General features: G+C 41.0%; 1 protein-coding gene across 39 annotated transcripts in view; it reads left to right on the forward strand.

Annotated features, from left to right (window-relative positions):
- DST (dystonin) overlaps nucleotides 1-24,607 on the forward strand; it is a 404,883-nt gene that overhangs the window by 164,926 nt on the left and 215,350 nt on the right. For 38 of the 39 annotated variants that reach the window (XM_077308292.1, XM_077308223.1, XM_077308177.1 and 35 more), the window contains one exon: nucleotides 10,769-10,935. In XM_077308292.1, coding sequence (XP_077164407.1) covers nucleotides 10,769-10,935 — 167 coding nt within the window. Of the gene's footprint in view, nucleotides 1-878; nucleotides 1,756-10,768; nucleotides 10,936-24,607 lie in introns of those variants that run through there. The other variant, XM_077308285.1, reaches the window with a different exon arrangement.

Here is a 24,607-nt window from a genome sequence, read left to right on the forward strand (position 1 = left end):
GCTGACATGTCACTGGGGTGATCCAGCTGTTTTCCAGGGAGGTTAATGCAGCCCATGCAACTTTCTTCCAGTTTAATGTATTTTTCCCCAATGGTAGAGCCACAAATTGGAGGAATAACCCTTAGGCTGGAGGAGGACTTCAAACGTTGCTAAGCCGAGTGGTAGGAAAAACATGGAGGTAAATGGATTGCAGCAGGAGGCGAAAGTTTACAGATGGATGAATACATGCCACTGCAGCACAGAAATAAAGCTTTCCCCTCCTGAAGTTAAAGAGGCTTATAAGATTATACTTACGTAATGAATATTCTCCAGTTTGCAAGATCTTTATTCTCAGCTTTCTATGCAGTCTTGAATTATTTCTTTTTATTTCTTTCTATTTTGCTTTGTACTTGTAGAAGCTTTTGCCTTGCTCACACATTAAGGCTATTCCTCCTTCAACTCTTCTGGGATACCTTCCTAGCACCTCCAGCTCCAGCATATTATTAAAAAATGGAACTTGCCTCTGGAAAGGAACCTTGCTATCTATTTGCCAGTATGCAGATTTTATCATCTGACTGTGCATGTAAAGTCTGTATTACTTTGGTAACATGAACTTTGGACCTGTAGTGCTAGGTACAAGTTTCAGAGGCTTTCTAGTTTTATTTCAGTAGCATTATCAAATGAAAGAGTAAGTTAAAATCTACATGAGATTATTCTGTTGACTATAAATGCTGTGTCATTCCTGCAAAAGACCATCAGCATTACAGTTTAATGCTGAAGCAGTGATGTTTGCTTAAGAGGTCTGGTAGCCAGAAATAAGCCTCAGTGTCTAATCGGACACAGGCCCAGCCTGGGCACTATGCCACAGCATTATTGCGTGTGCAGTTCCCATAAGCAAAATGGCTACGTCCTGAGAAGGACGGGAGTGCAGTCTGAAGATACTAGGATATAAACCGGGAGTCTTAACACTCTGGAAATCATTTCAGCTCATGTAAACATAATGCAATGTGGCTGTGATATTCTGTGAGCCAAATGGGGAATGTCTGTGGATGTGTCAGAGCTGATAAAGAAGAACAGAGTTTGGATCCTGCCAAAGCTCCCTTGAACCCCGCAAAACATTCCCCTGGAAGAAAATATTTCAAGAGGAAATCAAGAAGGAAACAAACAGAAGATGAAAAGGAGGTTGGAAAGATTAAAGAAAATGAAGGGAAAATCCAAACTGGAAAACAGAATCGTACAGAGACAGCAACTCATCCCAGAGAGTCTGTCATTAAGAACACTCTGATGCACAGCACTGATCTGCTTGGGAGTGGAGAAGTTATCACTGATCTTGTGAAAACAAAACTTTTAAGTGAAGCAAGCTGTGAGTCTTGCACTGGAATTGAGGATTATGCTAGTAACCGGAGAAGTAGCAAACTTGAAGAGGAAGAGACATGGTTAAATGAAGAGCTGGAAAAGAGGTCAAAGAAAAATATTTCCAACTCCAGCACACAAAAGAAAAAAAAATTACATGATAAACTTACAGGAAAATTAACATTCCAGAAGAACAGTGATGGCCTTCATTTTAAGCAAAAACCTAGCTCAGATTCTGTCTTAGATAAATTGTATGAAGAATATGCTTCCTTTAGGAATGTTGATGATTCCTTTGAGAAGAACAGTGGAAATCTGGACCATTTTGAACTTCAAAATCAAAATAATCTAGAGTATTCTAATTGTGGATATCCATCTTTTGCAGAAGAAAATGTCATTCTTAACATTTCACCAAACAGGAACAAGGTAAGTATGCTGTAGCATTAGAATAGTATAAATTTAAATTTGGCACTAAATACCTGAATACTATTCATGTAGCTTGTTCATACTTTCTCTCATTTATTACATACAACTGTCTTGCTACTTTAATTGGCTTTGTGAGTATTAACTACTTAATTTTTAACACAATTGTGTCTGGCTTTCAGTTGAGAGTTCTTAACAACCCCCTCCCTTTGAATAGAATTCCCAAAGTAAATTGTTGTTGTTGTTGTTATTAAAATCTTTATACCTATAGAAATTAATTGATTATTATTATTTAGATTTATTGGCCGCCCCTCCCTGGCAACAGGCTCAGGGCAGCTAACATCAATAAAAACATATGCAAAGTAGGTAATCTAAACAGCAATTTATGATAGTGCATTCATTGGGTAGATTTCTATAGTTGGAAGATGTCATTGACAGCATGTAGGTGTCTATAAAAGTGCATCAGATGCAAGTCCATGTAACCATCTGGTTTTGCCATTATCATCATTTCTGTTAATTTCCAAATTTGTGATATTGAGGTTATTGTCATTCATGGATAGTCTTAGAGTGCATATGATGCTTGGATCAGATGTCAAAAATGTAAAGTTTGCACTTTCTGTAAAGGGTTCTTCAGATAACAGGCGAGGTCATTCAGTTATCTGTAAGTCTTCATTCAAGAATTTGTGTGTGGTTTACTTTCACAAATGGAATTACCACCAACATATTTGCATTGGTTAACAATCCATCACATGTATAGCCAATCATAATGTGGTAAATGCCACCCAGTTTTTGAACAGATTTATATAATGAAGTAGTTAATCACAACTATCTCATTCTACAATTTCCAGCAAATCAATCTTCTAATATAGTTGCTTTTCCTCTTGTCCTAAAATAGAGGTGGTATGCCTTTATACTGTTTGAACTGGAAATGAATTACTGCACTAATGAACTATGGACAAGAGTTTGAACATGTCTACTGTCTCAGCCTCGCTGATTTAGTTACCCTCACCCTGCAAAGTAGGCTACTAACATCACAAGGTTCACAAATGGTGTGTGAGAGAGGGAGATTATTTCCCTCAATTAGTACAAATTTGAGGTAAGATTTTCATGCAGGTCTAGGGTTGCCAACCTCCATGTTGGACCTGATGAATTTTTTGGAATTACAACTCATTATTATTCAACAGAAATCAGTGTCTCTCTACTCTTTGCAGGGTAGAGTCTATGGCAGGGGTAGTCAAACTGCGGCCCTCCAGATGTCCATGGACTACAATTCCCATGAGCCCCTGCCAGCGTTTGCTGGCAGGGGCTCATGGGAATTGTAGTCCATGGACATCTGGAGGGCCGCAGTTTGACTACCCCTGGTCTATGGCATTATAGCCACTGAAGGTCCCTCCCCTGCTCAAGTTTCTGCTTCCCAGGCTCCACCCCAAATCTCCAACCTGCATTTGAGACTTTCTGAGCTGGTGTTGCTAGCTCTGGGTAGGTTCCTCTCAGATAATACAGCAACATCTCTTTCAGATTCCTAGCCAATGAGGAATGGTTCCAACCTTGTGCCCAGTTGCTTCATGGAGCAGATCCATGCTTTGGGAGTAATAGGTAGAAATATATTTCTCAACTTTATCATTTGTAGTCTTTTCAGTCTTTACACTTCTCTTCGTGGCTGATATGCTGCTGCTATCAAAAGAATCCATGTGATTTGGGAAAACAGAATTTTTCCTTCATATTATGTGATCTCACACAAACTCATTTTTGTCAAGAATCTTTTCCACAGCTTCTTTGTTGGAATCACACAGGCCCAATTTTCAGTAGGATTGCGTTGGTATATGTAAATGACCTGGCTCCACTTGAATGCATGCAGATGCTATTGGTCTCTCTGGGACGAACAAGATCCCTCTTTATTCCCAACTACAAGATAAGGAAATGAAAGACTATGTCATATTTGCAAAGAGGGAATGAAACAAGAGAAAGACAAGCTGGAGCTGGATTTACATTGTATGTCTCTGAGGTGTTGCTTCTGAACTTTTACCACACAACCAATATGTCCATATTCACAGTAGTTCAGCCATGATGAGTCTTCCATATTGGAAATGCAACTGTGCCATCAAATATCTTGTTCCTCAAATCAATATACAAAACCCCCTGATAACTCACTCCTGTGTTCTTTGACCCTGTATTATTCATATTCCCCGAACCACAATGCCCTCCACACATTAACCTGCATGTCTATTAGTTTTACCAGTACCAGTTAATCTCTCCTATACCTAGTCCTTGCATTCAGCTTTCCCTTCCGCCTTGGTACTTCCTTTGCCTCTTCCATCTCTTGGGCTAGCTGCTTCAGGTCTCTTATCTCTGTCACCAGCTTTTCATCCCACTTGTATTCTTCACCTTTCTGCAGCTGCTTTGCCTCCTTGGTGCTTCCAGCTTCTCGGGTCTGCCAATTCTTGGACTTTTTTCCTATTCAGCTTTCCAGTCTTCTGTGACTCATTTGGTTTTATCCTTGCCCTTATGGAATAGAATATTTCCATCATCCCAAAAAAAGAAGAAGCTTTCTTATTCTTTTTAGAGTGCTAATCCTTTCAGAAGTGTTTGAAAATAAGACCTGCCTATTTTGAAACAGCCATATTCCGGAGATCTTGACATCTCTTCCTCTGGTTCCCAGATATATGTGTCTGGACTATAATTACTTAATGGCAATGGAATTACACTGTGTACAGTTTTCAGAGGTACTTTAAGGTTCATCTGTTCTCAGCATGAATCTCTAGCACTAATAGTAGATTTCCGGGCTGAACCCTGGCTCAGATTACACCCAGGTCTGCGTTGGCAGGAGCGTCCAATGTATCATTTATGACAGCCTGATTTGACGTAATACGTTTATTACCCAGCTTAATTTGCACTGTCAATACTTCTGTAGTTTTTAAAAAAGCACTTCCTGATTATTTTGAACCATCACATCATATTTTGTTATCAGTATATAGAAAGATAGAAAGATATAGATATATTTTGCAGGGGAGGAAGAGGTGCCATGTTTTTTCTTCCAATGTAAGATGGACTGCTTATTGAAACGGATGTAAAATCTTTAATTTACACGGCATATTAAATAGAGTCTGTCACACAAACAAATGTAGCATCTGTATCTGCTATCCTGAAGACCTTAAACAGAGCCAAATATACTCTAGATTTTTAGGTGGAAATCCTGATTTATTTGAACTAACTTATAAAGAACTGTATGGGAGAAGATGGGCTGAATAATAACTTAATATTTATTACGTTCTGCTGTGTTCTGCTGTCATTTTAAGCTGACAAGTAGACAAACCAGGACTGTTGCTGTTCTGATAGCTTGCTCCTTTTGTGCTTGCATTCACTTATCATATTATTAGTTTCTACACAGTATTCTTCATGCGAGGAGTAAGGAGCATCTGCAGCAAAAAACGGGGTTTGTCCATGTCTCAGGTTACTGTTGACATGTGAATGCATTAAGAGCAGAGAAAACTAGATACTAGAAAGGAAGAAAGAGAGAAAATCACAACCACAATACAAGTCATTTGTAGAGCTGTTGTTATTTTGGTGTTTTTTTGGGCTGAAAAGAGCTCAGGGAGTTCTATCCTTAAAATCTAAGCAGGGCCTGTATATAAAATACTGTGACTATTTCAAGTATATCAAAGTTTTGATGTGCATGTATACTTTTCTAGAGCCTTTCTGCTAAGCTCATTGAGTACTGAATGTGGGAATTGGCAAGGGAGAGAGAAAGACCTGGGTTTTCTTTTCTCTGTGCTTTGTCCAAAAGTTTTGACGACCCGTCAGCCATAATACAAGTAAATGAAATCGCCAGCTTGAAAATTATTTCATTTACTTGTCCAAAACTTTTGACAGAGTACAAGGTGAACAATGGGTAAATGATAGAGGAAGGGGTGTGCTTACCTTCCTTGGATATGGATGTTCCCTCTAGGGTCTCTGGTAAATCTAAGAACAATGGGCTTTGTACCCAAGATTCATAGTGAAAGGTTCTTTGTACCTTTCACCATTATTCTGGGGCTATTTACATTAATTTCTTCTGATTACCCTGCATAGTAATGTGAACAGAATGAATTAAAAAGTCTAGAAATGAGGCATAAAATTAAAAATACTCCCCCTTTTAAAAAACCTTCTTGTCCCCCTTCCCCAAAATTATTTGTATTTAATTCTGCTAACAATCTTTTGCAATCTGAAACTGCAATCTGAAAGGAAAGATTATTGTAACTGACATACTCATTTCAATTCCTGGATTGAGTTGTTTAGTGACTGCTATTTAAAATAGGACTTTGTTCTCCTTGTTTTTGTATTTGAACTGACACATACCATTCACATGTGTCACTGTAGATGTAACTGGCAGTAGATTATTCTGCTCTCTGCAACAGTCATTTACAGAAAGAGGAATTTGTTTCGCAGAGCTGTAAAGTGGGCCAAAGGTCCAGAGACCATTTATGAATCTACCCGTCTCTTAAAAATGTCATTTATCTATTTTAATTTATGCAACGGTTAAAACAGAGGACAAGGTTTTCTTTCAGTTTGTTTCAAGTAGGCTGTCAGTTTAGATGTGAGCCAGTATGAGTTTTGCGTGTACTAAACTTCACGTGTTCCTCTAAAACAGGAAGTGGAGGTTTATTATTATTATTTTCAATATATAAAGATTTGGTGCCAGGATGGGGATTGGGGAAGGGCATTTCACAGACAAAGCAGACCCTGTTCTTAGTGGCTTCCCCTCAGCGCTGAAGGATCTTGGATAATAATCTCAAAACTGAGGCAAGCCCATACAGCAGTCTTTCTCAACTGTTTTACTGTTGAGAACCCTCTGAAACATTATTCAGGCTTTGAGAAACACCAGAAGTGGCATGATGGTGGAAAATGTCGTTGGGAAGCATATCTGTGTACATGCCCACCCAGGGTCATCTTTGGCCATTTGTTTAACAAATTTTAAAAATATATTAAAATTAATTAACTCGTATCCATTCAGGAAACCCTCCCAGGGCCATTCAGAAACCCCAGGGTTTCATGAAACTCTGGTTGAGAAAACCTGCTATTGTATGTAGGGCTCTAAGGGTAAAATTCAGACATTTTAATTCAATGTGGCCAGAGGAGTACTAGTGAGAGAATTTGCTTGAAATCAGTATCTCCTGGCAGGTTTTTGAGCTTTTTTCAAAACCATCTTCAAAGGCATGTAGTATTCAAGGCAGTAATCTGATATTATTATGATGAAGGGTTGAGTTTTATATGCTACTTTTCTCTACCAGAAGGAGTCTCACAGCAGCTTACAATCACCTTCCTTTTCCTCTGTCCACAGCAGACACCCTGTGAGGTAAGTGAGGCTGAGAGAGCCCTTGTATTACTGCTTGGTCAGAATTTCAGAACAGCTCTATCAGTGCTGTGATGAGCCCAGGGCCACCCAGCTGGCTACATGTGGGGGAGCACAGAATTAAACCTGGTTTGCCAGATTAGAAGCCATCACTCTTAACACTAAGCTGGCTCTCCTTTATCTGAGGGGTTTTTGTTTTCCTTTAGAAAGAATAAAGAATGAAGAATGACTTTGGTAGAATTCTACAAAATTATGCATGGTATAAAAAGAATGAGAAAATTTTCTTTCTCCCACAATACTGGAATTCAGAGTCACCGTATGAAACTGATTGGCAATAGTTTGAGGACAGGAAAAAGAAACTACTTCAACAGTCATCTGACTTGTAGTTCTCACTGCCATGAGATATGGTGATGGTTGCTAGTTTAGCTGGATTTAGAAGGGTGTTGAACACCTTAAAGGGGGATAGGTCTATCACTGGTTGTTAACTGTGATAGCTAAATGGAACCTCTGGGTTCAAATGTAGAATATGGCTGGTTGTCAGATGCTGGAGAATAATCAGCAGGCAAAGAGCTGTTGTCTTCAGCACTTGCTTTTGGGATTTTCTGCGGCATTTGACTAGCCACTGTGGGAAAAAGGATTCTAAGATAGGTTGAACTTTGCTTTGGTACATGATGGCTGGCTGCTCTTGTGTTCTAAGTACTGAGACATGGGCATTCTAAAACAATGTGATCTCACAAGACAGGGGTAGTCAACCTGTGGTCCTCCAGATGTTCATGGACTACAATTCCCATGAGCCCCTGACAGCGTTTGCTGGCAGGGGCTCATGGGAATTGTAGTCCATGAACATCTGGAGGACCACAGGTTGACTACCCCTGTCACAAGACATACAAAGCAGTTAAAGGTAAAGGTATCCCCTGTGCAAGCAATGGGTTATTCCTGAACGACTGTCCGGCTTCGACCTTGGTGTGATTAACAACTCCCCCTTTGGTTCTCCTTTCAACGTTGGCTGTCAAGGCTTCGGATAAGACCCGGACTGGGCTTTTGACTACTCTCTGATATGCACTCTGAACTTGGTTGACTTTGCAAGCTTGCATTCCTCTGGACTAACTCTGCGTGTGCCCGGCTAGGGCAGCACACAACCCTTCAGTTTCCTAGCTCTCTCAGAATTGTAGCAAGGTTACATTTCAGTTACATTTTCCTGGTGGGGTGTGCTGCTTCACCACCCTCTGTTGTTTTCTGTTGCCACATTTGGAGTGAAACATTTTAAGGGGGTAGGGGCCTTGTGTGATTTTGCCAGTGCAATCTCTGTGTAAGGCATGTTTTACTAATACTATTAATATTAATCCCTTGTTTGACTAATGCCCCAATTCCATCCATGCTGATCTGCAAATCAGTTCTGTTGAAACCAGGGACTTTATCATTCAATGAAAGCCTGCAGGATTGTAGTGAGTTATTTCAACTGATTGTTCACAGATTTGCATTTTTATGGGTGTGGGGGGATGCTGCTTCCCCTCCCTTTGTCATTTTCTCTATTGTTCCATTTGGATTGAAACACCTTTAAGCAGTGGTGGGAAAGATATCCTGGATGTTTTAGGCTGATCCTACATTGTGCAGCGGGTTAGTCTAGATGGCCTGTATGGCCCTTTCCACCTCTAAGATTCTGTGATTCTAGTTTAAGAGGGAATCCTTTGTGTGAATAATGTCCCACTTCTAGGCATGCTGATTTATTTTCCAGAATAAAATATGGCTGCTGCACAAAAAATGAAGTTTAGACCATATAGTCTGAAATATAGATTTCTATCAGCAGCAAATAACCAACAGCAACCACTTCACCCTCCGCGTGAAAGAGTCTTCTCAAAAGAATCCATGAAACCTTCCTGGCTTCTTGAACATTTGAAGAAAAGACACCCTAACTCTGAAGACACAAACTTAGCACCTTTTCAGTCACGTTGAGAAAATTTTCAGAATCTGAGTGATCCAGTCCATTCATAAATATCAGCAATGAGGAGACAGGAATGGTGGAGGAAGAACTGCTTTCACCCCAAAATGACATTGAGCTGAGGTTGAAGTTCAAAAAATCATAATAGGGTTTTTGGTTACAAAGTTATCCTTTCAAATTGCTAAAATAGCTAAATAAACTGGTTTACTTGTTGGGTTATGTTTTATTTGTGAAACACCGCATTGGTCCAGTGTCTGGAGGTGGTGACAGAATCGTTTCAAGCAAGGCATCTCAAACTGAACCCTACAAAGACAGAGGTCATCTGGTTGGGCTGGAAGGGAACCAGAACAGGAAGTGCGCTTACCCAGGCTGGATGGATGGTGCAGCTTACAGCTGTGCACTCAGCCAGGGGCCAGGGAGTGATCTTTGATGCCTCCCTGACAATAGAAGCTCAAGTCACAAAGGTAGCCCAACACACATTTTTCTATCTTTGTCAGGCTAGGCTACTAGCACCCTATTTGGTCCTAGAGTCCCTAGATGCTGTGATTCATGCAATGGTCATCTCCAGACTCAATTATTGTAACTAGCTCTACATGAGCCTACCCTTGAACCTGCTTGAGAAACCTCAGCTGGTACAAAATGCAGCTGCCTGGGTTCTCACACAGATGCTGTGGAGAGCCCACATAACACCAGTACTGCAACAACTTCATTGGCTTCTAGTTGAATTCCAGATCTATTTCAAGGTTCTGTTTTTGATCTTTAAGGCCTTACGTGGTCAGGGCCCTGTGTATCAGAAGGACTTCTTCTCTGAATACATCTCCCAGAAAGCTCTTCGAGTGAGCACTGAAAACCAGCTAAGGATTCCTGGCCCTAAGGAAATCTATCTGGCCTCAACCAGAGCCAGGACCTTCTTGGCCCTGGCTCCTGCTTGGTGGAATGAACTCCCAAGAGAGATCAGTATTCTGTCAGAACTCTCTGAATTCCACAGGGCCTGCAAGTTGGAAACCTATGGTTGAGGCTTGCTGGACAATAAATATTGCATCCAAATCTCGGGCCTCCCTCCTGCTCTCCTTTTTCTTCCTGTTCCTCCAATTTTTAATATCTACCTGGCTACGGGTCTTTACTGTTGCTAATGCGACAATGATAATTGCTGTTTTAAATGGTTTGAAATTGTTTTAGTATTTTAACTGATTGTCTATTGTACTAATCTACCAAATGTATGTGTGTAAACTACCCTGAGGCAGTTCTACTAAGAGGGGCAGTATATAAAGCCACAAACAAACATCTATGTGTTTTTACAAAAGTTGTTTTGAATTTGTATGAGACCTAATACCAAGAAAGAGGTATATGTTCGTGAGCACGTGCGTGTGTGTGTGTGTGGCAACCCAAAAAAGTTTGGGAACCACTTCTTTAAAATTTGCTGAAGTTACTTTACAGAACCATCTGCCTAGATTTCAATGTATTTTTGATGGCCACCTAGAGGCACACTTCAGTTAATTTAGGCACTTAATTTACAGTTGAGCATAGGTTCTTGACTTAGTTCAGCTGTATTGGTATGATTCTTGTTGAAACAACTGTCCTACTTTGTTATGTTGAAAAGAGCCCAGACTTTCATTGGCTGAAATCTGCACCCTCCTCAGTTATTGTAGATTGAGTTAATTGGGGTTGATGGGGAAGGATAATTTGTTGCTTCCTTTTCATTATTTTGATCTATTTTAGTTGCAATGATTTGTTTTATTTTAATTTAGATTTCTGACATCCATGTTACTGGGGAGTCAGAGGACATGTCTGCAAAAGAGAGATTGCTCCTGTGGACACAGCAGACAACTGAGGGTTATTCTGGAATTCGTTGTGAAAATTTCACTACCTGCTGGCGAGATGGGAAATTATTTAATGCCATCATTCATAAATACAGGTAATTCACATACTTGTTTGGATTTTGCTAAGAGTATATATAATAATAAGTTTTTTAAAATTTAAAACTTCAGAACTGAGTTTGCTGTATTGTTCTTGTTTACATTCTATGTCAACTGCCCTGAGCCTTATGGGAGGGCAGTATACAAGTGGAACGAATGAATGTACTGAGTAGTATATGCATTCCAAGGCCAGTGACTTCTGCTTATCGTAGTTCTGCATTTTTGACTACTTACAGTATGTTTGATTGGAAAATCTTTTTCCTTCTGAAATTGTGGTCATCAGTTTCTTTTGCTGTGTGTATAAGTTTATATGTATCCCTTTATTTTGCTTCACAGTATCCCTTATTTTGCTTCACAGTCATTGCCCAAATATTCTTTATAGTGTAGCCTATGTAGCATTACTGGAAAAGTGCATAATATGAAATAGTAGACATAGACCGTTCATGCACTGAAGGTTTCATGCTGTGCTGCAGGCTGGAGTTTTAGTCATGGTAGGTTGCCCCACCTCTTGCATCCATATGGGGGAGCATTTGGCCTGGTGCACCTCATCCACCCCCGATTTGTGCTCCTGTGCAGTAGCTGGGGCAGTGAAGTTCCCAGTGCATAAACGGTCATAGGGAGCAATCTAAAGAAGGACTTCTCAGAAGTCGATCCCATTGTAGCCAGGGATGTTTACTCCCAAGAAAGTGTTATTTATTTTATTACTAAATGTTTAGCTCACTTTTCTTACTGAGCTACAAGGTAGATTATTGTTATTATTATTATTATTATTATTATTATTATTATTATTATTATTATTATTATTATTATTATTACAAAATATAAAAAGCAATTAAATCAGACAGCATAACATATAAAATGCAATAGGACTTGGATTACAGAATTGGAAAACAATACAAATCTCAAAACTGTCTGAGTCATGGCATCCCTTAGTGCAGAAAGTGGGTGGCAATAAAAGTAAAGTGACAGTAAAAGTTGCAATAATCAGTGTCCTGAAAATTTCAGCTTTCTTAAAAAATAAATTCTCATGTTTCTACCTTTTATGGCTGTGAAATATACTTGAAAATGTACAGGTAATGTCAATGGAGATTTCAGGAACCCCAGAGTGAATATTGCAGGAGGATGAGGATACAAAGGTTTCCATGCTCAGCAGGAGAGAAAAAATCCCTAAAATAAATTATGCAGAAAAGGAAAAACATCACAAGCAGTTTTTCATATAACTTACATTGGTCAGAAATGTCTGCTTCTCTCCTCATGAACATATAATTCTAATTGTGTCTTAATACTGGAGTATGAGCAGTCCTTAGCATAGCCTGGGGCTTATAACACATTCTGTGCTGTGTGTCTTGGAACTTTAAGTCCTTGCTTCCTCATCAAATGACAGGATAACAGAGATCATGTTCCTAGGGGTGAGAAATTTTAAGATGCTGCCTGTCTGCTTTGCATCTGCAGACCAATGAGACTGTTCTTTCTTGTGGTCATGTATAGAATGAGTAGGACAGGTGAAAGGTGTCAACATTTACGGATTATGTGTGTCTTCCTCTTGTAAGTACCACAGACGGACAGGCTAGAGAGCTGTTAAGCTTACATGTCTCATTGCTGTACCAGAGCCTGGTCTTTTCATTGTAGTGGTATTTAAGGATATGCAGTCAGTGAAGTTGAACCCTTGAATAAGGTTCTTGCACATCTTGACAAATGTAAATTTGTAATATATAGAGAGGAAGGATATTTGATCTTTCTGAAAGTTGAGGTGGTGTTTGTTATGACAGAGGAATGTAGTATACCTTGATTAACAATCTGGGAGGCTTTGATCTCAAAGAAAACATTATTTCTTGAGAGCAGAGCAATAAATTGAGAGGCAATGATTTTCCTTGAGGGAGACCCATAGGAAGGCAGAAGATAACCATTTGCCCACTTGCCAGAAAGGGGCAAGCTATTTCAGTGTCCTGAGTTGGGTTTTAAGGATGTGCCTTAAATCTGATTGGTAAGAAAGTGTAGGGTCTCAAATTCAATTTCATCATAGGTCAAAGGGAAACTTCCCCAGCCAGGACAGGAAGGGTTAAAAGGACTGAATATCCCGTCAGAGGTACAAAAACCAAGGACCACAGAACAGGGTAGATATGAAGTGAAGTCAATCCTGAGCAGCTTTTATTTGCAAATTATCAGAGTGGTTGTGGCAATCCATGGAAAGGAATGCTAATGTCAAATCAGTGAATGTACAACTCTGTTTCATGTTTTTATTTCTCAGTTCTGTAACACCCTGTACTGTTGTGATTCAGTTTTCCAGTGCCCTTGGGCTCTAGTGTATTGAGATTGTACTTCGCTAAATAAAAATCTTTTCCATTTAAAAATCCCAGACTGTTCTCAAAATCTCACCTGGGATGCCTTGATTGCTCATTCATGTATTGACTAGAAACTCCTCACTGGGCTACAGACAGTTACCTGGCCAGAAGAGGGTGTGTGTGAAGCAGTTTGCACTGCATGCATAAACACGTACAAAATAAGAGAGGAAGGCTCTTGATGTGACGAGAGAAAGAATGGGTAGGGCGATGGCTACTGGGGCGCAGGCAAGCCCTCTCACACATGCAACTGATCCCTGCTGTCTTTCTGATACTCTCAGAAGAGGACAGGGTGGAGGTGGTGGGGAAGATTGTGTTATTGCAACACTTAACTTGCTAATGAAAAGGGAGAGAGAAATGAGGTATGTCATGAAGTATAATAATAATAGTAAGTCTCAGCATCTTATCACTCTTGACCCCATGCTTACTGCAATTATTTCTCTCTGGAAATAATTATTTCTGTCTTCTCTTCTGTTTTCCATGACCTTCAGATCTGGCCATAGGAGAAAATATACAAACTCAAAAGCTTAAAAGGATTGTTAATATCAGCTGCAAATTGAGTGGGATAATATAGAAAACAAGGTGGTGGAAATAGACTGAGAGAATACTCTGTGGCGACTGAAGTGGCGGAAAGTCTGGAAGTGTAGGAGGTAGATCAATTAGAGTTATCTATGGCAGTGGTCCCCCAACCCTCTGGCCGGGGACCAGTACCGGTCTGTGGCTCCTCCTCGTCCTCCTCCCTGGCTGCTGCCTTGGGGGCTGCTCTGCCACTCTGACGCCGGCTCACCTTTGGTGCTTTCTGGCAGCTGCCATGGTTGGGGCTCCCCCTCAGCATGGCACTGCGCAGCTGCTGCTGGCAGCGCCTCCCAGTGGATGGTGGGAAGTCAGGGGCGCCAGCAGGAAAGGAAGCAGAGCAGGGGCTCAGGCAGCGTCGTCGTCCCTTGGCAAAAGACTACCCCCCCCCCCTGGCCTCAGTAAAATTGTCAAGCGTTGACCGGTCTCCGGTGATAAAAAAGTTGGGGACCACTGATCTATGGAATACTTTTTTATGAGCCATAGTGGAAAATAAGATGATGGCCTAAATTATTGTACTGTACTACCTGGTATACTCTCACAAGGCAGTTATGCTTCTCTGACAGTTTTCACCTTGTGGTGCTCTCAGGACTGTCCAATTCACAGGCTTTTTTGTGGCAGCTCCAGTCTTTTGGAATGGCCTACCAGAATGGTATGGAGGACAACTAGGCATGCATGCAGTACAGAGCATCCCCAGACTTCTGTGACACCTCATAAAGTGTGGTGTATATGCCCTGTAAGTGCTGAGCCTCTGGTACCACTTCAGTTTCATAGAAAAAGAGTTGGTTCTTATATGGTGCTTTTCTCTACCCGAAGGAGTCTCAAAGCAGCTTACAGTCGCCTTCCCTTTCCTCTCCCCACAACAGACACCCTGTGAGGCCAGAACAACTTTATCAGTGCTGTGGCGAGTACAAGGTCACCCAGCTGGTTGCATGTGGGGGAGCGCGGAATCAAATCCAGATTAGAAGTCCGCACTCCTAGCCACTACACCAAGCTGGCTCTCCACACCAAGCTGGCTCTAATAGAAATGTTGGCTCGTTTGTACCAGAAAGAGCTTCTTTTGTGGTATTGTGTCGGGACTGGCGATGCAATGAATTGTTGGGCAGCAGTGAGGGGAACTTTATTCTGTGGCCTCCTGACACGAGTGAGGACACCCATTTCTCAGAGGTAGTGGCTGCCCAGCTCTCCTGAATATTGTAGCCAGCCATTGATCTGGTAGTCAGACGACCATCTTCTTTGTGTGAGCCCCCCTTTTCTGGCAGAAATTGCGGTGCTGACACTGGGCAGCTCTGGGTCTAGAACTGGCGGGTGCTTCTGTAGTCTAATCATCTGTGGATGACTTCCCCCACTGAAGTAGAAAGCTCTGTTTCAGAAGGCATTTCCAGGAGGATGAGGTGCTTAGCAGGTTTAACTGTTTAACTTTTGTGTGTTATGTTCTTGCACCTTATACTTTCACTGTTAACCCTTTGTGTCTAAGGAGGATTGGATATAAGTATTTTAAATATACAGGGCTACTGTCTGGTCTGTCAAGGCTTTTCTAATCGTATGTTCTGTCCTGTTGCACATTATAAATAATGTGTGCTTAAAATGTGATGCTTGCAGGTGAGAATGTATGAAGCCATCTTATACTGAATCAGACCACTGGTCCATCAATGGTCTGATTCAATATTGTGTAGGCAGACTGACAGCAGGTTTCCATTGTCTCACGGTTGAGATCTTTCACATCACTTATGACCTGATCCTTACTGGAGATTGAACCTGGGACCTTCTGCATGGCATGCTGATGCTCAACCATTGAGCCATGACCTCGTATATATTCATCTGTTCAGTGAGATGCTGGCTGCATGAAAGATTCACATCCTCGCATTTAATTTCTGTCCGACAAGATAGAGCTATGTTTTATTGGCAGTATGCTGCTGATTTGGGATCTGTTCTTGCATACTTCGCTGTACAAGTGATCCCACGTAGGTGAATTTCAAACCCAATAGCTTATCACATATCATGTCTAGAGCAGTTATGTGGAATCCTAAATTCCTCCTTGTTGTTTCTACTGATCAGTTTTTATTCTTTTTCTGAAAACTCTAGAATTTGTTTCTGTGGAAACCTTTTTACTGTGCTATACTGAAACTTTTGTACTTCATCATCTTAATAAACAACATGCTTGCTATCTATTGGAGAAATGTTAAAAAAAGGTTCAGCATGCGGTATTTGAGATAGCTGAGTGATGTAAGCAGATCTTGCAGTGATAGATCCCATAAAGCTCAGGCTGGGCCTGGCATTGGTCCTAAGAGAGAAGTATAGTAGGACTGCTGAAAGGCAAAGGCTTGAACTTTCTTTGGCTGAACGTCTGTCCACAAGTGGGCTCTCTTGTGTTGGCTTTGAAAAGCACTAGAGCCACTTAAGGTTCTGGGAGGAATATCCCTTTTGTTTGTGGTATGAAATTAATCTCTGAGAGTTGATGGGGAGAGATCATGCAGAACAGCCTGAAAGCAGGCAGGATGTTTGCATGATTTTTGTTAACAAGCCCCTTTGAAAGTATGGAAAACTGAACGAGGATGAGTTGTTTGCTGTCTACATCCTCTTCTCATGCAGTGACGAGCAACAGTCATACTTGTCTGCATGCCCATAAATGTGTTGCAGGGATTCTTGCCTGAAGTATGCTTTGGGGTATGTCCAGAGCTTGTTTGCTTACACTGATAGGCCACTTTAAGTATTCCGTTCCCAACGCAATTTACCATATATTTAAAACAAATCACCACAAATGTGCTACGGAGATTCTTACTTTGTGAAAAAGCTCATCTTAACATTTATATTAGCCATGGCATCATGGAGCTCATCGAATGTTTGCTGGTTGAGAGCCTGATGTATCAATATGCAATAAAACCTTCTGCTGCCTTGACTTGAAAAAGCACCTCATGTTGGGACAGAATAACTTTCCCCCCTATCTGATGGGTCTACATTCAGTTTAAGGTTATATCATTTTAGATAGTAAGGTGGTTCTGATATAGTTTCAATAACTCTAGATGCATACATGTCTTTTATTTCCATGTACTCTTGTGTACTCTTGTGTACTCTTGTGGAGTGTTCTCAAGGTTCATAGAAATGAATGGGGGCATCCCAATGTCCATACTGTATAAATAATAAAGTTTCTGTATTATTTGTGAAAAAATCCATGTTTCCCCTCAGAAATATAAGTGAATGGGGGAATGGTTTAAAAATTGTGTCTAATTTGTGATCTCAGCATTTGTTGTGTACAGTATTTCATGGAGATTAAGTTCTCAAAAGACAAGGCAGAAGAGACAATTTGCAGAGTTCCTTCTTCATGCATTAAAAGAGCAACTACTGAAAATACTCTTTTCTATCTGATTGCCACACCTACAAAACCCAAAAGGATTTTGGTTTAGCCTCAGGGTGTGATATGTAGACTTCTGCTCAGGGATGATTTGCTTGAAAATTACTTCTTGGACTCGCCAAGAAAAGAAGCAGTTTTGCATCTTACCCTTCTTCCATGTTTTTCCTCTGTTTCTGTCTGGACAAATATCAGATTTTCCCAGAAGGGAAAATAAAAATTCACTGGGGATAGATAAAAAATCATTGGGGGTCTGGATATAGATGAACAGGCTGTACTGTCAAAAATCACCTTCTAACGAAGGCCCTGGAAGGGTTTCGCGGATTGGGTGGGAGTTAATTAATTTTAATATATTTTTAATTTCATAGAATCATAGAATAATAGAGTTGGAAGGGACTTCATAGGTCATCTAGTCCAACCCCCTGCACTATGCAGGACACTCACATCCCAATCGCTCATCTACTGTAACCTGCGACCCCTTTGCCTTCACAGAATCAGCCTCTCTGTCAGATGGCTATCTAGCCTCTGTTTAAAAATTTCCAAATATAGAGAACTCACCACTACCACCTCCCGAGGAAGCCTGTTCCACTGAGAAACTGCTCTAACTGTCAGGAACTTCTTCCGGATGTTTAGATGGTCGTCTCCTCTCTAGGCTAAACAGACCAAGCTCCCCCAACCTTTCTTCATACGTCTTGGTCTCCAAACCCCTCACCATCTTTGTTGCCTCCTCTGGACACGTTCTAGTTTGTCACCATCCCTCTTCAATTGGGGTGCCCAAAACTGAACACAGTACTCCAAGTGAAGCCGAACCAGAGCAGAGTAAAGCGGTACCATCACCTCCCATGATCTGGATATGATACTCCGTTTGATAAAGCCCAAAATCCCATTTGCCTTTTTAGCCACTGAGTAACACTGCTGACTCATGTTCAATGTATGGTCTACTAAGACTCCTAGATCCTTTTTGCACATTTTACTGCCAAGACAAATCTCCCCCATTTTATATTGGTGTATTTGGTTTTTCCTACCTAAATGCAGAACTTTACATTTGTCCCTATTGAACTTCATTTTATTCAGTTTAGCCTACTTCTCAAGCCTGTCAAGATCATCCTGTATTCTGTTGCTGTCTTCAGTTGTGTTTGCTACCCCTCCCAGTTTAGTATCATCTACAAATGTAATAAGTATCCCCTCTAATCCCTCATCCAAATCATTTATAAATAAATCCGGATAAACTATATCCACAGCATTCCACTGATCCAGCAAGGTAGTCACTTTCTCGAAAAAAGAGATAAGGTTGATCTGACATGACTTGTTCTTGCGAAACCCATTTCTATAAATAAATTATTGGAATATATCACCATATATGGGCATGCCAATCCTTCCCCCCCACACACATTATGGTCAGTGATGGGCCTGGAAGGGTTGGGAAGGAGAGGGAACCAGGCAAAACAAAGCCAGGCAAAACAAAACCAGGCAAAACAAATTCGTTGCAGATGGACTGGATTGGAGTTCTTAGAGGTTAGCACTCTCATTTAACTCCAGGTATGTGTGTGTGTGGGGGGGGGGCGAGCGGGCGGTGGAGTCACATAGGCCTGCCCCAGATTTTTTTCTTCAATGAGTAATATTCAATATATATTATCTTCATATCTGTAATATCCCCAAATTAAAAATGGGCTCTGGATAAAGTTAAAACCATATCCATAGAGCAGATAATAAACATCCAGGAAATGCTGAGTCTAAGGTACAGTTTATATGATAAAAACCACTGAGGAAGAAAGCAACTTTAAAAACGGGCTATTGACATTTTTTTGTGTGTTTATCCAGAACCTGTTTTGGTTTATGCTTGAATATTACAGATATGAGGATAATATCTATTGAATATTAATCACTGAAGTTATTTCTTTCTTTCAGTAAATTGGAACAATTATAAACAATAAATAGATCACATCTTTTTGATAGCCAACTGGTAGAATTTTTCTAACTTGGATAATTCCATTTGACCAGCTTTTATTTGCACCCAGCCCTGCTTCTGGCATGCACGGCAAAGGAGTGACATAGACCTTCTCTGGCCCTGTTTCTGACTTGGAGGGTGGGGGCAAAGGAGCAGCATAGGCTTGTCTCTGCCCTGTTTTTACAGGCTCCCTTTGGTCAAGAAGAACAAACTGGTAGACAGCCTAGAGTGTAGGTATGGTTCTGTTCACAATCATTAGAAAATATTTTGTTCTGTCACTTCCTGTGCTGTGGGAGTGGCCTGGTGATGTCACATCCAATGGCAATGCCTGGGTGATGTCACTTCTGGTGACATGGCAGGAAGGTGTGGCCTACTGACATCACTTCTGGGATTTCTTGAAGCCCGAAGAATGTTTCAGGGGTTTCTCAACAGTAAAAAAGTTGAGAAAGGTTGCCACAAGGGTTAGAAACTCCTTTTTTTAAAGAATTAAAATTAAGGTGATCTGGAAGCTGAGAATCTGTAGCCAGCTCTATATACTGAGGGTATTTTTTGTCATACATATTATTGTTTTTATAGTCTAAGGGCCAGGGAAAAACAACTGCAGGCAAATAGAAAGGGCAAGGGAAGGATAATAAGCCAGTGAAGAGGGAAGAAAGGCTATAAAGGACAATTCCAGTCAGTACTGCTGCGGGTACTAAGACTTAATCTGAACTGATTAGTGAGGTATCCTTGTTTTGGTGATCATAACAAGTTTTATGCAACATTTAAGCCATGCCTTTTAAATGGTATGAGTGGAGCATAAATACATGCCTGCCTTGTTCCTCCATTTTATTTGAAGTGGAATAGGAAAAACTGAACAAGAGACCTTGAACTACTTGGTGACAGTATGTAGCACATATACAGGAAAATGCACAAATGCACACCTGAACATTTGTGCACAGTTTTTGGCACAACATTACAAGGATATCGAAAAGACTGGGATTTACCCAGGAAGGCTATTGAATGATAAAGAGCTTTACTGGCTGTGTCTTTGAGCAGGGGTCTCAATTGTACTAGGAAGGGAGTGCTGGAGACCAATTCAGAGCCTTTTGAAAGTGCTGAGAAAGCTTCCTTTGAATAGGCTCTTTAAAAGCTTGAATGGTATGCATGGGGAGGAGGGGGAGAAACAGTAGCCGCCGCCACCAGGAAGAACAGGAAGAAAAGCTAACAAAGGCCTGGCAGAGAAGTGCAAAGTTCTATGTCGCAGATGATTTCAAGCAACAAATAACAGCCACGTGAGGTGCCAAATGATTAAGAAGAAAAAAACGCAAGGTAGAAGAACAAGAAAGAAAGTCTAGGTGGGGAAAAATGTTTTAGATCTGAGCTTTGCTTTAAGGCAAACTAGTGTTTGGTCATCCAAAACAGTTTGCTGTGGAACGTCTGTTCCACACCGAGCTACAGGACAAGTGTTGGCATACACTGCACTGCAGCAATGTCAAAACATGTTTCAGGACATCAGGATTGAACTTGAATACATTCCTCGAGGATAGGAGAAGCCCTGTGCCAACATTTGCAGGAACATGTTGCATCCCTCAAGCTATGAATTGGAAAGAAACAAAACATTACTAAGTGTCAAGCCTTGAATTGCTTTGGGATATGTTTGAAATCAAGACAAAGATGATTTGCATCTGCTAGTTGCTACTTGCCATTTTTCAAGTTGTAGTTTACCATTGCCTTTGGAGGGGGGATAAAGCTTCGCCAGGGAAGGATAACAACTGTGCTTCTGTTATGCATCATTATGCATAACCTAAGTGTTTTGTGAGGTTCCTAATGTTTGGAATAAAGAATTTGCAGACTAAGGAAAAAGAAGAATTATTGGATTAATTCAAAGGTCTTTATTGGACTCCAGTTTCAGCTTTTCATGTATGTGTGGCAATATTACAACTCTAACAGCATTTTAGCTAGTGGGCTGACAGACAGTATCTTCCTCTAGGCTTCTTACAAAGCTCAAGGCATAGGTGAGATTTGAAGTGGGGTCTTCCTAGATCTTGGCATATTTTGGATGCTATGTTGTGCTAACCCTTTTTATACTACAACTTTTAAAACAGGACAGATCTTTGTTCTCATTTCTTTTTGTGACACTGGATAGGCTGCCTTGATTTTAGTAGCAGAGTTAGACTTCCTTGAATCTCACCCACTGAAATAAATGGGGTGGACGGTATTTAACCTTGTCTAGATTATGCCAATGATCAGAACTTTCAGGTGCCATCAGCCTCAATTAATATTACTGAGCCTGTCCATAAAGAAGAAGAGGTTGGTTCTTATATACCACTTTTCTCTACCCAAAATGGCTTACATTCACCTTCCATTTCCTCTTCCCTGATATAACTGCTCGGTCAGAACAGCTTTATCAGTGACATGGCAAGGCCAAGGTCACCTAGCTTGGCTGCATGTGGGGGAGTGCGGAATCAAACCCGGTTCGCCAGATTATAAGGCTGCACTGCTAACCCTACACCAAGCTGGATCAGAGCAGTATATTAGGATGGCTTGGCCTGTACTCTATCCGTTGCAAGATAGAAATCTGGGAAATGGCCATACTCCTTAAACAAATAGTATTTTAAGTTAATAACTTTTCAGAAATGGAGTTACTTTAAGGTAACCATATAGATTGAGCCTATAGATTGGAGTTATATTTCAGCAGGACTCCTACATTTAGTTTTTTCCTTTTTGAATTGTAAAAACATTCACAATACTAAATGGAAAAGTACAAGAGAAGAAATGCCAGTAGACTGCTTGTATGCTGCTTTATGGCAGTGTGCTTTGGCCTTTGCAAGGTCCAATCATACCCCAATCAGCTAGGAAGAAGAGGCAGTATAAGCAAGTAGGCTCTTTGCAGTGCCAACCCAATTGATATTTGAATGGTTTTTTCCCCCAAAGATCAAAAACCATTTATATTGTTCTCTTTAAATTCATCCATCATCAGAGGTTATGGATAGGTGGTATACATATCATAGAATCCAAATGGATTATTTTCCCCATTTGGCTTATTGTGCTCATTAGATTAGATAATCTAAATGGAATGGTAAGGAAGATGGCCCGGGCTAGCCTGATCTTGGCTGCTAAGCAGGGTTGACCCTGGTTAGTATTTGGAAGGGGGACTGCCAAGGACGTCCAGAGATATAATATAGAGGCAGGCAGTGGCACACTACCTCTGAACATCTCTTGTGTTGAAAACCCAACAGGCTTGCCATAAGTTGACAATGACTTGATGGCACTTTCTCCCAACTCCAAGGAAGAGAGGTCAGATACTGGCCATTGAAGAAGCATCAGTGGGGGAAGAAGTAATAATGGACATAGCATTGATGCTTTTGGCTGTTTAAACTCCAGATCATTTGCAACTGCGTTATCTTTATACAGCATCGCCATTAGTGATGGTCATTGACAGAATAGTTAAGTATTAGTTCCAAAGACTTTGCTGACCATTTTCACTGTTAGTATTGTGGGAGAAGCATGTCATGGGATTTTAAGTGGGGCTAATAGTCTGAATATTGGCAACACTAATTTCTACACAAAGTTTGGGATGTGATTTGTGATTGTGAAGATGAGGGAGATGAAAGTCAAAGCACTGCAGCTGGTCAGGGAATGACACTACCAGTCCAGTATTTAGCTAAGTACCTGATTTAGCTAAGTACCTAATAGTGTCTTTAGAGGAGGAGCTGTTTTTGGCATCTAGAAGGTCCAGGTGCAACCCCAGACATCTTCAGTTTTGTTTGTTTTGAAATAAGGTAGCACATATTGGTTCTCTTACCCTAATATAGAATGGCCACATAGTGATTCACTCATTGCATCTGAAAACTTGAGTAAAGATGTAATTTTTTTAGTCTTGAAGGTAGCAGAAGACTCCTGTTCATTTTTGTCAGTCAAAGTCGAAAGTTTGGGCCAATGGGACCTGTTTCACATTGAGGAAGCTTGGAATATTTTTAAGGCCCCCATTCAAGCCTTGCCTCACTCACTAAGTCATTGTCTTGTCTCCCCCAAGCAATATGGGGAAGTGTCTTGCATGCTCTAACATATAGAAATGTTGGGAACACCTGGAAGAACTTATTTTCTCATGAGTGAAGTCTCTTTCATACTCCCTGGCTGAGATGGGGAGGGGTGTATGTAAATTCGGTAATAAATCATAGTGCAGAGGTGCAAACTAAAGCGAGTTAAACTTTTACCTGTAGATTTATCACAACTGCTCTCTTTTACGTAATTAAAAAACAAACAAACCAGGATATGGCTTAATGGAATCGCAATCATTTTGTCAGGAAAACCTCCTCCCTAAAAGGTGGGGAAAGGCCTTGTCAGATGCAGAAATCTTTCCATTCATCTTTTTGTGTTTTCTTTTTTAAGTTGAGAAGTACATGTTCTGGCATGGTTTTTGATTACTCTTATACATTTCTCTGGATTAGATGAATTTCTGGCACCTTTGTGTTATTATCCTTTATGAGTACACAGGCAAGGAATTCCTTTCACATGTACAAGCATTTTCTAATTACAGCAATTAAAATCCAAACTAGACTATACTTGGGTGTTCTCTTAATTTTAGACTTCCAGATCTGGCTTCTTTGCTTGTGGAATATTAAAATGCTCTATCTCAGTGGTCCCCAACCTTTTTATCACCGGGGACCGGTCAGCGCTTGACAATTTTGCTGAGGCCCATGGGGGAGGGGGATAGTCTTTTACCGAGGGACGCTGCTGCCGCCTGAGCCCCTGCTCCACTTGCTTTCCTGATGGTACCCCTAACTTCCTGCCGCCCGCTGGGGGGTGCTGCCAGCAGCAGCTGCACATTGCCACGCTAAGGGGGAGCCACAACCATGGTGGCTGCTAGACAGCACCAAAGGTGAGCTGGCGGCAGAGTGGCAGGGCAGCCCCCAAGGCAGCAGCTGGGGAGGAGGACAAGGAGGAGCTGTGGCCCGGTACCGACTGATCCATGCACCGGTCCTGGACCGAGGATTGGGGACCACTGCTCTATCTTACATAAGTAAAGAAATATCACTCTGTTCTCTCTCTTCATTCATTTCAGCTATTCCTTAGTTACACATCATTCTGTGATGATGATTACATTTTCTTCCCATGAGATTAAAACATTGTCCGCTGTCTTGGAAGGCCTTCTGCAGATGTACTTCTTAGGGGGAGCTTTTCTGGTCTGAGTGAAATTATTTGGATACTCATGAATTTATTGTAACCAGTTGCTTAGACATGACCAATGGCAGGCAAAAGCAAGTCCAGTTTATACAAGCAGCTTGCTCATCTGCACCCCCAACCTGAGGGTATTATGCAGTTCCCAGTTTGTGTGTCCATGGGTTGAGAAATTACCCTCATCTCCAGTAGTGCAACATAAAAAAGCAGAGGTTCTGGGGTAGGATGAGTAAGGTTGCTGTCCACCTGAGTTTAAATTTCAGCACTCTAGGACCATAGCCTAGTTTTATTATAAAACT

This window comes from Paroedura picta, chromosome 1 (genome assembly GCF_049243985.1).
Source record: "Paroedura picta isolate Pp20150507F chromosome 1, Ppicta_v3.0, whole genome shotgun sequence".
NCBI lineage: Eukaryota > Metazoa > Chordata > Lepidosauria > Squamata > Gekkonidae > Paroedura > Paroedura picta.